The sequence below is a fragment of the Cibotium barometz genome, chromosome 47, assembly GCF_041138505.1.
Source record: "Cibotium barometz isolate CiBa-2024 chromosome 47, ASM4113850v1, whole genome shotgun sequence".
NCBI classification, from domain to species: domain Eukaryota; kingdom Viridiplantae; phylum Streptophyta; class Polypodiopsida; order Cyatheales; family Cibotiaceae; genus Cibotium; species Cibotium barometz.
The window spans coordinates 44,900,117-44,916,985 of record NC_141092.1 but is presented as its reverse complement, the minus strand read 5'-3'; the positions used below and the strand labels follow the sequence as shown (position 1 = coordinate 44,916,985).

Sequence of the window (16,869 nt, the reverse complement as noted above, 5' to 3'; positions counted from 1 at the left end):
AATGAGTCCCACTATCAACAAACGAGCATTTATATAAATTACTTGAACCCCATTGGGTAAATTTATACAGTAGAGAAAGCATTTGTTGAAAGTTTTTGTTTTTGTTTTTCGAGTCGAGGTCAAAGCCTATTTACAATAGTGTTTGTTTTATTAAACCAAGGTTGAGTTAATTCTAAGTCTAACATGTTGTACAGCAATAGTGTAGGCCCGGGGGGTTCACCTAAAAGTATGTAAGTGTAGCACGTCAGTTCATCTAAGAGGGGTATTTAAATTCCAAAAAGTTACAGGTTTACATATACAGGAGGGGCTTTTTTATCCAATTTTGAAAAAAAGTTGTAAGTTTCTTAAGAAAGAGGGGTCATTTTATTAGCATGTGACATGTAAGTAGAGGGGGTTTTTTATTACCTCTTGAACGCACGTGATATGCAACATTTTTTAAAGGTGAACCCCCCGAGAGTGTAGGTGGTTCATGTTTGACTCTTGACATTTGCTTTGTTAGAGAGTCTTCCCCCACATTTGGACGATAGTAGTGTACTCCTAGTGCATCCGGATTGAGTCAACCAAATCCCTCATGAAGTGATAAGTAGGATCAATATGTTTTGTTTTTTCATGATGTTTCAAATTCTTGGCCATAAAGATGCATGCTTGATTGTCAGAGTAGAGTGTGAAGGGAATTGGGCAAGATATATCCATTTCTTCAAGGAGTCTCTAGATCCATATCAGTGTTCGAAAAAAACCTATTTTCCCAAAAAGTGGAAAACCTTCTTGTAAAAATTATGAAATTATCTATAAAGAAAATCTTGAAATCTGAAGGTTTTTGTTCTATAACTTCTCAAAATTTTGAAGATATTTCTCAAAATATATAGGTGCAAACGCCACTAAACTCAGGTTTTTTCGAACACAATGATCCATATACCTCCAATTGATGCTGCAGTATAGGTTTAACATGCTCATAACTAGAGTAGGTTATTCCCAAGAGTTTTTTCTCCCTGGGGCAAGGGCATCACTTCCCGCAGCCAACTGGTCTAGTCTAGAGCCTTAGATGCACACACTCACACACCCAAGTACCACAACAGGGGTACCTCCCTTTCCAAACAATGGTCAATATTGTAGCAGCAAATAGTTGACAGGATAGGCCTCAAGAGTAATCCACTCGGTCTGCAATGGATAAAACACCCTGCACACAGTTGTTAGGTAACCATGCGAAGGAGACCCCCAGGATGAACGGTACACATCCCGGTTCCAAAACGATGAAGCTTCTTTGAGGCACCAACTTTGCACTGTTGTTGCCAAAGATTCGTCAAGAAGATGATGGAGAAGCACCGATCGAGTCTGTCTGAGATGTTGAATGTGTGGGAATGATGACCCTCGTGCCCACCTGGATGAATCCAATCAAGCATGAGAACCCCCTAGCATAACCTCCCCGCTTATTACAAGGGGTAGAAGCTAAGTTGGGGGCTTAGATGTCCCCAAGAGTTTTAAAACCAAGGTTGAGTTAATTCTAACTCTAGCACATGTAGAGTAGCAATGTAGGTGGTTCATGCTTGACTCTTGACATTTTCTTTGTTAGGGAGTCTTCCCCCACATTTGGGCAATAGTAGTGTACTCCTAGTGCATCCGGACTGAGTCAACCAAATCCCTCATGAAGTGATAAGTATGATCAATATGTTTGTTTTTTCATGATGTTTCAAATTCTTGGCCATAAAGATGCATGCTTGATTGTCAGAGTAGAGCATGAAGGGAATTGGGCAAGAGATATCCATTTCTTCAAGGAGTATCTGGATCCAAGCCCAAATGTGGGGGCTTCTTACATTGTTAAGTTATCATCCTCATCAACAAGCACGTCAGGGAGAATGATCTACATGGTTTGAGACTTGGACTAAATTTAACTATGTGCCATAGATATCTTGCACAATGACCAGGTCTTCTGGGGGTGTGCTTGATGAGGAGGGATTATCTCCATTTAACCCAGTAGCAAGACCAGGATTAGAAGTCCATGGAGAGGCTTGAATAGTGTTTAGCACCAGATGTTGAGTTGAGTCTGCCCCCACATTTGGGTTGTAGTAGTGTACTCTAGGTGCATCCGGACATAAGCAACCAAATCCCTGATCAATACGTTTTGTCCAAAGAGTATGAGTTAAACGTGATCATAATAGGGATAGGTTATTCCCAAGAGTTTTGAGTGCTACAGAAGGTAGTGAATTAATCCCTTGAGAGCTTGCCAATGAGCTAGACCAAGGTCCTACACGTGAACCAGGAGAGAAATCCATGTCACTAGGTAGTGTATACCAAGTCTCGAGTGATACGCTACTGTTTGCATATAATGCACCTCTTATGCAGTAGAGGGTTGTGAATTGAGCTTTGAGCTTGGCACTAGTGGAATTGGAAGTCCTTTGCTGACATTTTGAATACAATATCTTGTTAACAACTTTTGATTGAGAGAGTGTTATTTGCCTTTTGAATTTATCCCTTACAAATTGGATGCTTAGACAATAGGATAATACTCCCCATCTATAACCTCTATGACCGAAGAGACATTGGAGAGTTCAGATATGGTTTCTTTAATAGCATAATCCTTATTGGAAAGAAAAAGGATATCATCTACATAAATTTCAAGAACTTGAAGGACCAATTAAATTTAAGTATGCGTAGATATCTTGCAACAAAGACCGGGTCTTCTAGGGGTGTGCTTGATAAATAGGGATTGTCTCCATCTCATGACCCGGTGGCCAAATGTTGTTGAAATCAATAGTGTATATATTAGACCTACTTGCTAGTGGTAAGCCAAACTTTGATGGTGCAGAAACTATGGTAACCTCAATGCTTATCAATAAATCCTTTAATACCATAGGGGCTTCCTAGCCATGCAAGAAGATTTTCTTTTGAAGCTCCCAAATCTGCTAGAAATTAGCGTTAACTTTCATCTTCCCAGCCCTTGTGTGTGCGATCAATTTGAAGGCTTTCCTTGATGATTGTCTTGCTCAAATGTTTGTCTTTCCTTGATGATTGTCTTGCTCAAATGTTTGTCTACAACATAATCCAAGTAGTGCTTGATTTGGAGCTCTCTAATCGATAGATTATAGCACCTTAATCTTACCCCAAACCTACAACAAAACCAAAAATGTTTTCCCCTTCTCTAACTTTGCCTTAATCAAGTTTTAACCTCCCAATTGGTGAAAAATTATGCCCATACTTGATCAACTTGCTCATCAACTTGGTGATTTGCAAGCCTTTTTATGGTCTCTTGAAGTGGGACAGCCCATACCAAATTCTCAAAGATGGGCAAGTTACACTCTTCCTAAGGTGTTGTCTCTTCCTCTCTAAGGTGTTGTCTCTTCCTCTCTAAGGTGAATATTTCAAGCCATGTAGACATTTTTCTTACACCCCATGTTTAGTTTATTAGATGTGATGGGTTCTCTTTAACTCAAAGAAGTATTGTTTTTAATAGAGAAGATAATAATTTAGGATATGTGAGTAGGATTGTGAAATTAGACTTATTGTTTAAAAAGGAAGTAATCCATCTAATCTAGGATATGTGAGTGAAATTAGAGTTATTGTGTAAAAAGAAGTAATCCATCTTTTCTTTCTCATAAGTAAGATTCTTAAAAGGGTGATTATTTTTCTTCAAAATGGAAAAGAAGTAATCCATCTTTTCTTTCTAATAAGTAAAAGGGATAAGCGAGTAGACAAATACCTAAAGATTGTATTAGATGGGATGAGGTGGTTACATATATATGGAAAGGTAGGTGTGAAAACCTCTTTCCATCATGTGCGTGCTTGTTTACATGCGCATAGTGGCATTGTTAACCAAAAACATACTACCTTCTTGCACGAGCGAGAGAAGAAGAGAGAGATACCATGCAAGGGTCGATTCGGAGTCTAGTACCTAGCCAACCCTAATGAGGGTTAACTCCCCGATGTGAGGCTGCTAGGGGCTCACTCCACCTCCACTTGTGTCACTCAAATGGAGATCCACAAGCTAGGTAGTGAGCAAGGAAGAAGGGAGCTATGGAAAGCTCTACCTCCACTCAATGCCAATGTGCATGTAAGAGGGATCTTGAGAAGGAGAGAAGAGGAGGGAGAAGAGAAGACTAGACTAGCAGCATCCTCTCCATGCATACACCACAATCAAGCAAGCAAGCATTCACAAATACAAGCTTACAACCATCACCACAAGAGAGAGAGAGAGAGAGAGAGAGAGAGAGAGAGAGAGAGAGAGAGAAGGCAAGACTCAATTATGATAAAATGGGATTGTGTCTTTTCATATTTCATAAATCAATTATATACATGAGCTCACTTTTTACAATTGTCGGCTGCCCATTTACAATTGGGGGCCCAAAATTGGCTTTCTGGCTCTATGTACATCTAGGCTCATTCTACAACTGGCATTACACAAGTCGTAGGCTCAGTCATCCAATATATCTTTTCTCATCAAGCGCTTAGCATGGTTACATAACAATGGATTACAAGAATCATAACCATGCACAAGTGTCAACATAGCCCCCTCCCTAATTCAGATCCGTCCTTGGAGCTTACAAGGGATCTAGCGGTAGTAGATTGAGTAGGTGCGGATGAAGTCTCACCCACGCGATGTGAGATGTGGGGGGCTCAATGGAAGACTTTGTAGCTTGTCTAAAAAGCAGTCTCCATCATGTCTTCAAATATTGGCAAGCGCCAGGCTGGCATCCTTGGATGCGCATGTAGTAGGCGAAGAGCTACTTATTCAGAGTGGGGCCTTTATTGAGGTCGAAGGCAAGGTCTTGGCTGCCCTCGTGGTAGTGGCGCCAATTTGGGAATGCTTCCAAGAGAGTGATGATGAGGTGAAAAAGCTGGATGGTGGCCACCCACAACAGGATTAGGCACTTCTTGTGTCTATCGATGAAGGCATGTATGTGCTTGATCATGGTGTCCTCAGTGCAAGGGTTCTGGATAATTGGTGGAGCAAACCAAGGGAAGTTGTAGCAAAGCTTAGGGTTCTTTCCTTGCTTCTAATGAAAAAGGTCCCAAGCCCAACGCGGATGGACAGATAGGCTGGATCAATGCGTAGTTGCCCGACGTCTTGTAGTACTATTCCCAGATGATGAAGGGTTTGAGGAGAAAGGGACAACGCTAGGCTGGCTGCTTATTACTGAGATGAGCTCGAGCGTGATGGGGCGAGCAAGGGTGGGGGCCTGTGAGTGATAACCACCGCGATGACAAGGGGGGTGCTCACACTTCCACCTGCTATGCTTGGCATGGAGGTAGGGCCATAGGACATGGATGTCCATGCGGTCAATCGCCTTGGCGATTGGGGCTTCTTGGAGTTGTCGATTGAGCAGGATGTTTAAGGCCTATTCAAACTCCATGCAATGTAAGGGATCATGCCAGTTGAGGGGCATCAAAAGCAGTTGAGGCTCGAGAGGCCAAGGGTTGAGTGGGAGTACACTGAGGGAGCCGAATAATGAGTTGAGTGGGAGTACACTGAGGGAGCCGAATAATGAGTGGTGGGGGAGTACACCGAGGGAGCTGGATAATGAGTGGTGGGGGAGTAGCCAAAGTTGAGGGTATATCACCCCGTTAGGGACCATGGGATGCTGTTGGAGGGGCAAGGGTGCTTCATGAAGTTTTTGTTTCCCTTTGTCATGTGTGTAGTAGTAGTGGTGGTAGAAGCCACTTTGGGCTTCCATTGGAATGTTGGTAACTGCGAGATGATAGGGGTAGGAAGGGTGTACCTTGGTTGTTTGGGGGCCCAAATTTGGCGATTGCATTGATAGAAGTTTTGAGCTTGAAGTAGAGGCTTAGGGATCCACCGGTAATTTGTCACTGGGGCAAGGCCGCTGGGGCAAGGCCGAGGGTGTAGGCAAGGACGGTTTGGCTTTGGGGAGCATTTGGGTTGGTGATTTACCTGCACCCTCCTGTGGGCTTGAGGTTACCGAATGGGTTGCCGCCAAGAGGGACGAGGAGCTGGTTTTGCTGTTGTGTGTGTGTGTGGGAAGTGGACCGACGGGGGATCCATAGAGTATTGCCACCTTCACAATATCCTTGGGCCGTGAGAAGCTTCTTAGGTATCCACTGGCGAGAGTGCTTGCCTTTTGTGTGTCGGTTAGATTTGTTACTAGGGTTAGTGTTGTGAGTGTATTTCAAATGTGGAATAAGGTTGTGACTATGCCTAAACATTGAATTGCTTGTGAGGCTAGTGTTGTGACTGTGGTTGGGGTATCTTTGAATGAGGGCCTCCCGAGGGAGAGCCATGTGTCATAGGACATTAAGTTGTGATTAGCCCCTCTATCACGACAAGGGAAAATTTTTGGGTGAAGCTTGTCGGGTTGGTCATTCCTAACCACAACTGAGCAAGTTTCACTTCCTAGTCTTCTTCTTCAAGGTCTACTACTTAGGTCTACTTCCTAGTCTTCTTCTTCTTCGAGGTCTACTGCTTAGGTCATGTTGACCATGATGTTTTTTCCCCAAAGTTTGGCTTGGCATTCTTTGGCCTCTTGTTGGGCAGTTTCTTTCATCTCTTCGTGCTGTGTTTTTTGTTGTTTTTTGTCATAAATGGCCCTGAGTGTGGTTTTGATGAGTGGGCCATAGTAGCATTTCACTTTGCTACCATTGAAATATCATGCCATCATCTTGACACCATTGAGCATTTCTATGCACACTGCGCCTTGTGGGGTAATCTCAGTGACTAGGAAAAGTCCTAAGCCTCTGAGCTTGAGTTTATTTTTGTGGTGTTTGGTGCTAAAGATGAGGACCATGTCACCCTCGTTCATTCGTTTATCCTTTAGTTGGTGATCAAAACACTGTTTATGCCTTAGTTTTTCGACAATCATACTATATACAACAAGAAGGAGTGTTTGATTGATCTTTTCTAGCGTAAACATGCGACAGCTGACGACATTGCCTGTGAGTTTTTCCTTTACTACAATGCATTCTAATGAAACATCACATGCAAAGTTAGGCAACTAAAACTATAATTTGATCGAATATACAATAACTACAAAGCCCCTTTTCTTTAGGAGCCAAAATTGTATACATGCCCTGTCAGAGATTTGGACAAGTACACTAAATGTGAGTAAATTACCTATAACTTTTACATTATTACTCATATGATGTTCTCACTTTGCATATCATAAATTCACATAACATAGAGCTTAACTTGATTTATCAAGTAATTTTTTATGTGTTCTACTATTTTCTATATTATTTAAAAGATATTAGAATTATTAAAAAACATACTATTTTATCCTCCCACATCATCAACCATTTAAAATGCTCAATTTCTATGGATGTGGTGATGATTAGATTGGGCAAGATTAGTAGAATGTGGATCTAAGGCAAAATCACAAATCTAAGGGTTGGATTTTTGTAGATTTACTTTATAAAATTTGTTATGAATGTTAGAGGCCCATTAAATCAATTGTAATTTAATTCTACAAAATCAAATATTGAATCTTTCAATCTGAAAACTCTAGGGATCAATATACTTATTACCATGAATTTATTTTTAAAAAATTGGCTTCATTTGAGTATGGAAAGGCCATTTTCAATCCTCCCAAGTGAAAATTCCCATATTGTGTCCACTCTCCCTTTTTCAAGTCTAAAACTAATCCTAGTTAGGTTTGGAAATCTAGGCTTGGTAATCTTCAAAGCCTAGATATCATGCCATGTTTGAGGCTTGGGTGGCCACAAATCGTATATGTGCATGCCACTTTATGTCCACATTAGCTTCAAGAGGATCCACATAAGCACCATACCACCTCCACCCTCCGTGTCAACATGGTCAACCTAGTTGACTTCCCACCTCATCATCCTAGTCATCATTAATGCCACATCTTCTTGTTACCTTTAAATGCCATCTTGCACTTGGTGGCATGGCATACACATCATGGAACATTTTAAAATTTTGAATTTTTAAATTTAAGAACATTTTTATTATTTTCTAAAAAAGAGAAATAAAATATATAATTTTAAAGAATAAAATATATATGACTTATTAATATAAAAGAATTTGAAATCGCTAAATTCTAAAATTAGATAAATAATACTTTTTTTAAGTCCATGTTATTTTATTTTAAAGTTTTAATTTTTTGAATTTAATATTTCTTGAAACTATTTTATGTGTAGGAAAAACCTTTGAAAAATTGAAAAAAATACATTATGAAAGAAAATGTAGTTATAATTATATAACAAAAGATAATTTTAATATATATTTATATATCTAGTAATGATAAATATTTAGATGTATAAATATTCATTATTTAGAATTTTTATGCCAAAGAGGTCTATGTGCTCAAAAGATTGTAGGTGTTGCTACTAATGGTGCCTCTGCCATGATGGGATGTGAAGTTGGGTTTGTAACCTTGTTGAAGAATGATGTGCCTAGTTTGATCCTAGTACATTGCATTGCACATCATGAGGCGCAACATCTCTAGTAGAGTGAGATGTACCGACATTCATGTTGCCCCCTTGAGCGGGAGCTACTGGGATCCCTCCCATAGAGGCACTTACAGTGGTATAAGCTTGTATATTATCCCTTAAATCCTAAAGAAAGAGAAGTATCTTATCATACTCAGCCTCAATGTTCAAAGTACGGGACTCGAGAGCCTTAAAATGTTTAGTATTGACCAAATTGTCATCAAGAAGGTCATCGTCGGTCATCGGGATTGGCCCACTGCCTTTTTCGTGTTCGATAAAAGATTTGGACCTCGAGTTCCAGACTCATGAGTTAAACTTTTTAAGCTTGAAACTACAAGAAGAGTATGTGGACTTAACTTCCATTGGTAGTGCAACTGATGTTACTATCAAAAAACTAAAGCGCTCTTTTCGAAGGGGACGAATTTGCTAAAGATACAACATATCCTCCACCATTCTTGAAAAGTGCCACATTTGGATATTTGGAAATCAAAGACGAGGGTCATGTGCATCATCATGACTTATGCTTCAAAGAGATCCCTAAACTAAGTGAGAAGAAAGATGCAACAAATGAGGATGATAAAGCCAAAATTGGTAGACCATACATAATGGAACCATTGAGAGTTGCATTGCATTGATCAAGGACTATATTCAGGCACTTGTGGATGGATAAAATGCTCCTTTCCAAATCTCCCTCCATTTAATGTAGCTAAGCTATTTAGTCCATGCCATTATGCTCGAGATGAATCGACAAGAGAGAGTAATGCAAAGTGATGGCTTGATAAACTCTTGCAGCATCTTCAATCAAGCAAGTAAAACTCTTTATGATTGATGAAAAGGCATGTGAACATAAATTGTACACATTTATTAACACTTTGTATTTCAGTTGTGAGGGATCTACTATGCAAGATGTATGGGGAACCTTGTCCAAGATGAGAGATTGGCAAGATAGGTTTCCCAATATGTTGGAACTATGGTAAGCAATCCTTGTTATCCCGGCTAGCACAGTGGCTTGTGAGGGGGGGTTTTCAAAGCAAAACATAATAAAAGATATGATGCAAAGCAGGCTCATTATTAAGACTCTAGAAGATCTAATGAGAGTATCATTGACAAGCCCAAGGTTGGATGACGTTGAATGGATAGAGTCTTTGAAATTTGGAAGGATGCAAAGGAATGCAGGATCTATGATATGTGATTTTTGTAGAATGTCAAGAGAAAATCACACTTAGTTACTCAGATTTCTTTTATGATTATGTTTTTTCTCACTTTTGAGTGGACTTAGATCATATGATGCATGGTTTTGAGTGAATTTAAATCATGTGATGTATGAAAATTCAAGTTCATGATACTATTTCTTTCATGGTTCCAAATATTTGTACCACATGAATTTTATTTGTAATTTTGACATTAAGGCTTATTATCAAGTTGTATATAAGAATTATCAATATATCTTTGAAGTGTAGTTCTTTTCTCTCCTTTGACATCAGGTTGTATGTAAGAACTCTCAATATATCTTTGAAGTATAGTTCTTTTCTCTCCTTTGACATCAGATTTTTACGTGTATAAGATGCTAAAAGATCGAAATATGAATTTTTATGATGCTAGAAGATCGAAATATGATTTTTTTCGAAGGATGCTTTTTTATTAAAAACATCACACAAAGGGCAATGTAAAGCTAGAACTCATCATCAAAATTTTAGATGACAGGCATACCCTCCTATCAAAATTCAAGCCTGCCCCCGATATCTGAGAAACCCAAGCACATGGACATCAAATTAATGTCACTTCATTTAATAGCCGGTGGAGGATATCTCCAAAATATACTCTAACCAACTACTTATTTAAGGCAAATAATCTAACCAAAGTAGTTCCAAGATTTCAAATGCCAAAGAAAGAGGAGTACGTGTGAAACCAATGACTTACTTATAGTGATAAGTTTAAGTTAAAGTAGATATTCAAAAGACACAACTTCTTGATGAATGGAGGCATGAATAAACACCACCCAACTTGTGCATAAGGCTATATTGTCCTCGATTATAGTTGGCATGACTCTCAAGAAAAGGCATTAGACAAGCATTTGATCTCTTGTATGTAGTGCAATTTCGGGCAGGCCCATCATATTATTTTATGTAGCAAGTAAATCCATTTGCAATAACCACCAAGTGTTGAACCCTTAAAATCATGCTTAAAAGTAGTTTCAACCTTTAACCAACTCAATAACTAACATTTGATCTCTTTTTAAGTCCCGGATTAATTACTTTTGAAGGTTTTGCAACAACAAGCTTCCTCCTATAACCTTTTGAACCCTTCCTTGCCAAACATGTGGTCTAATTCCTTTCAAGGTATCTGTTTGATTTTCTCCGAGGGTCGGCCTTACTCATTTGTCTCCCTAACCTTAATAGAATTCCAAGCGGCCAAATTCTCTCTAAAATTTCCATGTGGTTTGCACACCTAAAACCTTTTTGAAACCAAAAACATCCCTGTGAGAAAGGGATGACATAGATAATGTATCAAAGCTATGTTCTTGCAGCATGTTATTTCCCTAAGCCAAGAACAGAATGCAGCTAGCTTGACGTGGCCATTAAGACCATGCACATTCCATGAAACTGTGGAAATGAGGCAGAGGCTACAGCCATGCTGGTGTTGCCATGGCTACAGCATACACGAGAGCGAGAGGAAGAAGGAGACGCGCTCACAGTTATGAATCGTTGTTGATTAATCGATTGACGTTGGTTACATTTATATAGTTATTGAGTTGTGCCTCTTCGTGTGTCCTTTCATTGCTCACATGCGTTCACACACATGCGGGTATTATAGCATTAATTCCTACACTCCCCCTTAATGCGAATGTCCGCATAAGGGTAAGTGAGAGCATGCTATGTGTCTAGTGATGTATGTATTGTGAATGCATGAGACATGATATATTTTGTTTACATCATGAGTGAACAATTGAATGTGGTGAACCAGGTTTAAAGAAAAGTATATGAGTGTTGATGTCGATGTTGATGATGACGAAGACAACTTTAGGTACTCCATTGGAAATAATGATGTCGGTGATGCTTTATAGCCGCAACACTTTTGATTCTCTTTGTGAGCTTGAACCATCCATTGAGCTCTCCCCCTCAAGCACATAAAGGGAATGAAATGTAGTTGCATTTGTACATGTCCAAAGGAAATTAATATATGAGTATGAGTTGAATGATCAAAAAATATAGATGTGAAACGATGTTATTTACAAGTGTGTATGTACAACATCGCTCAGAGGCTGATTCGTTTTCAGCTTGTCGAAGATAATGTTTAATTTTGGCCTCATGGATGCTGTAGACACTCCAATGGGCTCAATTGCCTCTTTGGGCATAGTTGTTTCCCTCTTGGGGATTCGTAATTCCCTATTTGGGTTGTTGTTTCATGCCACTTTGGGCTCTTAGGGTGGACAATTATATCACCCATAATTTTGTTTTAATATCATACCTCGTCGGTGTGGCCAACACTCCAACGGGTTGATGCCTCTTTGGGCTATCTTCTTCTTTGTTTGTTTGTTTGTTTGTTTTTTTTTTGGGTCTCATTTGTTTGCCCTGGTCTTATATTAGTGTCCATTGTAGGACGGACCTCTTTGGGTCCTTTTACGGGTCACTGCCCATTGGTAGGTCTTTGCCTTTTTGTGGGTCTTTGCCCTTTTGGTAGGTCTTTGCCTTTTGTGGGTCTTTGCCTTTTGGTAGGTCTTTGCCTTTTGTGGGTCTTTGCCTTTTGTGGGTCTTTGCCTTTTGGTAGGTCTTTGCCTTTTTGTGGGTCTTTGCCCATTTGTGTTGTTTATTTGTTTGTTTTAATTATTATTATTATTATTGTTATTTGAAAAGTTTTTATCCTTTTTGTATAAAATGTCATGTGTGCACGCAAATAGCCTGAAAGAGTAGGCATGTTTGCGCTCACGAATAGCCTGAATGTTTAGGCATGTTCGTGATGTGAGTGAATTATAAAATAGAATAATTTTTAATTGTTTATAAACTAATGAGTGTATTTGTAAACTTTTAGTTTTTTTTAAAATAAAATGTATGAATTAATCAAATGTGATACTCTAATTTTTTTTAATTTGTTCTTTTAAAAATAAATTTGACGAACGATAGTCGGGGTAACAAGGCCGTCTTTGCCTTGTGCCGATGTAGTTATGGAAGGATAAGCCAGAGGTGTCGCTAAAAGAGCTTGCAGCCGTGTGCGAGAAAAGGCAACAATTGGTGGTAGGATGCCTTTTGAAAGGCGTGAGGGGCTTCATAAGCAAAGTGTTTTCAGCGCCAGCATGCAGCAGTAGAGATTGTGGGCATAGAAAATTTGTATGCGTAGGAAACGTGTTGGGCGTGAATAACATTTATTGGAATACGCATGACCAGGGAGAGGAGGGTTGGAAGCGTGTGTGTGCGCTCACAAGCGCTCTAGGGAGAATAGAATCGGCGAGGTTGCTGGAGGCGGAGGTGGTGCTGAGGCGTTTTTGTTGATATTGGTTGTTCACAAAAAAATATTAATTTTTAAGTATTGTGGGCTTTTTAAAAAAAATAAAAATAAAAATAAAGTTTATAGTTATTGATAGTTTTTTTTTAAAAAACGGTTTAGTATAGTTAATAAAATTATCTAGGTTAAAGTTATCTATGTTAAAGTTATTTTATAAAAAAAATAAAAAAAAGTTATTGTTAGTTGTTGGTTATTGTTTTTTTTTTATAAATAAAATTGGCAGCCGGCTTCACCTTATGAGACGATGTAGTTCTCGCATAAGCAATGTTGTGCAGGTTGAATGCTACGTAGGTGGTTCTGGTTGCGATTCTCGTCGTAGAGGCAAGGGTAGGTCTCGGATTGGATGAACATTGCAGGCAAATCAAACTGCTGGCAGTGCAGGGGTTCGCAGGGCCAACACAAGCTTACTAGGAGGAGGAGGAGGTGATGGCGATGCTGAAGGTTTGTGAGAGAGCAGTGAAGTTGGTGAGAGAATGAATCTCTGGTTCGTTTCTGGGAAGCACAGAAGGCCCACACAGGCACTCCAGGAAGGAAGGCGATGATACCATGTGGAAATGAGGCAGAGGCTACAGCCATGCTGGTGTTGCCATGGCTGCAGCATACACGAGAGCGAGAGGACGAAGGAGACGCGCTCACAGTTATGAATCGTTGTTGATTAATCGATTGACGTTGGCTACATTTATATAGTTATTGAGTTGTGCCTCTTCCTATGTCCTTTCATTGCTCACATGCGTTCACACACATGCGGGCATTATAGCATTAATTCCTACAGAAACGATCTTCATGTTGATTATCCTTCAAACAAGTCCAGCGAGTGTCTCCTGCACAAATCCAAAGATGATTCTCTCCTCCACAATCCGAGATTAATAGAACATTTTTGCATGTGATGAGTGTGTGCATGCATGCATGGATGTGTGTTGTGTGAGAGAGAGAGAGAGAGAGTGTGCGCGCGCGCGAGAGTGTGTGCGTGTGTGTGAGTACATGTGTTTTAGAGCATGCGTCCGTGCTTTCAAAAGCATGCGAGTAATCGTTGAAGGGTGGTTCACCTGTGGACGTTCAGGTTTATCGAAACACTTGAGATTAGGGCATTGTATGTGGAACACAGTCAAATCAAGAGAATGAAGCTCTAGCGTTGACAGAACGTCACTCCACAGTAGCAAAATGGATAGTTTTCTGCACTCTAAAAGGTTGATTTCCTTCAGCTGCTTCGTGTGTAAGACGGCCTTCTTAAGGGAGACGCAGTGATGGAGGGATAGTGTCTCCAACGCCATCGACTGCAGTAATAAATGCTGTCTCATTAACCGCGACTATATTATTTGAAGATTCGATTATTCTTATAATTATTCTTGTAAGACTATTCAAAGTACAAATCATATAGCAACCTATGCGATATTTGTCGGAAATTTGCAATTGACCTGAAGGAAGACGTACTCCAGCGCTTCACAGCATGACATATCGAGCACTTTCAAGTTTGGGGCAATGGTTGAAGGAGAAAGAACAATTCTGGTCAAGAATCTGGCACCCCTGAGTTCCAGTCTCATCTTTGCACACAAAGAGAGAGTTTCCTCATAAGCACCATAGCAAGATAGTACGAGGTTCCTCATAAGCACCACAATTAAGCTATAATGTGTCCATAATTAAGTTATAACGTGTGTACACTCACTAATTTCTCACGGCGAACACTGAACAACTCTTGCGTGAAGTCATTCACCGCGGTGGATTCACTCCAGTGGATTGAAAACTGTTTGTTTGACAGGCAAAATTAGTGAGAAATTCGTTGGAGTGTTGAGGTTTTATTGGCTGCATCTACGTACGCAAATTCGCTAAATTGTATCAGAAAAAACAATCAACAAACAATTAGCATTAACCAGTTAATCATATTTTATGTGGTCGAAGATGGAATTAAATCATGCCTGCTCTAGTGTGGACAACATCTTCTCTCTGAGATCCATGAAAGATGCGTGGACAACTGGATCAGGTAAAGCTTCTAGCGGCCTTTCCCATTTGCCGTTGTTTAGAGCCTACAGTGCAATTAACATGAAAGCTTAGGTGGTAAGATCTGCAAAGAAAGATGTTGTCTGTGAGAAAACACTGGCCGGTCCGTAAGAAAGTAGCGATACTGCAACCTAGGTGATTTGGGCGATGGTAATTTTACGTTAATTCTATCATTCCCGGCCACACAGTGGCGTGCGGGCCGGATTAATTACAGCTCTGTAGACGCTGCGTAATGAGTTTCCAGCGCCCACGGGACAAACCTTTTCCCAGCCTTTATCATGAACGGGTGGTGCCGCCCGTGTCGTTCCCCGTTTCCGGCCTTTCTTACCGGAGCGCTTGCCTTTGGCGGGCATACTGGCAATATTTCAGCCGCAGCGGATCGATGCCTGCAATCGAAACCTTCGGGGGCTTCGACGGCCCAATAACGTCGTCGTCGATGATTTTGAATTCAGCAGCAGCGCTGCTCTCGGTGCAATGATCGCTCAACCGTGATGATCGTCGGTTGTTAGGCCAGATGTGAAGAAGCGCATACCGCCATACGTACGTGTAACTCTGGGCAGTGAGTTAACCCCTTCTAAATCAGACCACCGAGTTTCCCCATTTGTCACCGATTCACACTACTAGTGGTTTCACCCGGGCAAGAGTATTCGTATTCGTCGATCGCAGTGTAATAGAGAGAGGTGTTGCTCTAGAGTCCCAAGATCACGGGTTCAAGCCCTCATTGCAAAAGCGATGCCACGCACGGGTATGTTTTTTTTCTTACTTTCTAATTCCAACAAACAATTGGAAAAACAAAAAGAATCGCTCATCTTTGAAGAGTAAGTAGGGATAAGCCGTATATTTGAAGCCCATGATGGGCCCCATGGTCCCTAACTTGCCAACCTATATATAAACACACCATGCTTGCCATATATATATACTCTTAAAGCACTTAATCTCATTAAATAAAGCACCAAACTTGGCGTAAATAAACAGCCAGCATTTCAACCGAAAATAATGTTGACAATCTAAACACACCTGAACAAAGCTTTAAAACAATCTTCGGACAACTAGATTATCTCTCCTTGGAAGCCTATACTCCCCACCTCCATCTGGCAAAAAAACATTAGGTAGTGCAAGATAAACTTTTCGTTGAAAAAAAGAAGAAAAACAACAAAACCTTACAGAACTCATTTGGTGGATCAATATTTGAGGCGAATGGGGTTTAAACAGGCTTGTAGACAGCAAACCGAAAAATTATGTATTGTCCGGTGCATATGACTCGAAAATTTAACCTATCAGGCTTTTCATAGTCCACAAACATCACATGTATATGAAGTTGATCCAAGATCTTTTGTAATCTTATACTGTAAATTCTAGGTAGTCCAAAGCTCTCGTTGTAAGGGTCTCAACCATACAAACCTAACAATAATTTGGGTTCTAAAAAATAAAGATATTTCCTGTTTTACAAAAAGAATGTATCAATAGCAATATAAATTCATTAAATAAAATGCAAAACCTACATAAAAAACAGGTTTCTATATATATCGTAAAACACCGGTGCTCTCTAAAAAATAAAGATATTCCCTGTTTAGCGAAAAGAATGTATCAATAGCAATATAAATTCATTAAATAAAATACAAAACCTACATAAAAAACAGGTTTCTATATATACTGTAAAACACCGGTGCTCTCTAACAATTCGATAATTAGAGATGCTGTTGCTTGTCCTTCCCAAAATGGAGGGTCTATAATAAAGCCATGAATATTACATAGATTATGGAAAAGAAAAATACCTGAATTATACCAATCTCTAAAATAATTACCTTCAATCTCCTTGCCACCTCCATCCTAAGATATACCCCTGATATCAAATATAACACTCACAACACCAATAATTTATATAACACTTTAAGTCTCCCTCTCTCCCTCTCTCTCTCTCTATATATATATACATATATATATATATATATGTTTAGTGTTTTTGTGCCAAGCAAGAAA

At 39.7% G+C, this 16,869-nt stretch overlaps 1 protein-coding gene across 1 annotated transcript; it reads right to left on the bottom strand.

Annotated features, from left to right (window-relative positions):
• Nucleotides 1-1,889: 1,889 nt before the first annotated feature.
• LOC147611737 (uncharacterized) lies at nucleotides 1,890-15,337 on the bottom strand. The gene is made up of 6 exons (XM_086784949.1): nucleotides 15,150-15,337; nucleotides 14,808-14,915; nucleotides 14,558-14,635; nucleotides 14,310-14,435; nucleotides 13,941-14,168; nucleotides 1,890-2,105 (listed from the first exon to the last, which is right to left on the bottom strand). The coding sequence occupies exons 1-6, from the start codon at nucleotides 15,240-15,242 to the stop codon at nucleotides 1,890-1,892; spliced, it is 849 nt and encodes a 282-aa protein (XP_086641075.1). The 5' UTR covers nucleotides 15,243-15,337.
• Nucleotides 15,338-16,869: the final 1,532 nt, after the last annotated feature.

Coding starts and splice junctions, on each gene's coding strand:
- LOC147611737 (XM_086784949.1), bottom strand. CDS start 15,242: ATGCCCGCCAAAGGCAAGCGCTCCGGTAAGAAAGGCCGGAAACGGGGA. Junction 14,636..14,807: donor TGTTGTCCACACTAGAGCAG/GCATGATTTAAT, acceptor TCAAACAAACAG/TTTTCAATCCACTGGAGTGA. Junction 2,106..13,940: donor ATAAACCTGAACGTCCACAG/GTGAACCACCCT, acceptor CGTATTGATCAG/GGATTTGGTTGCTTATGTCC.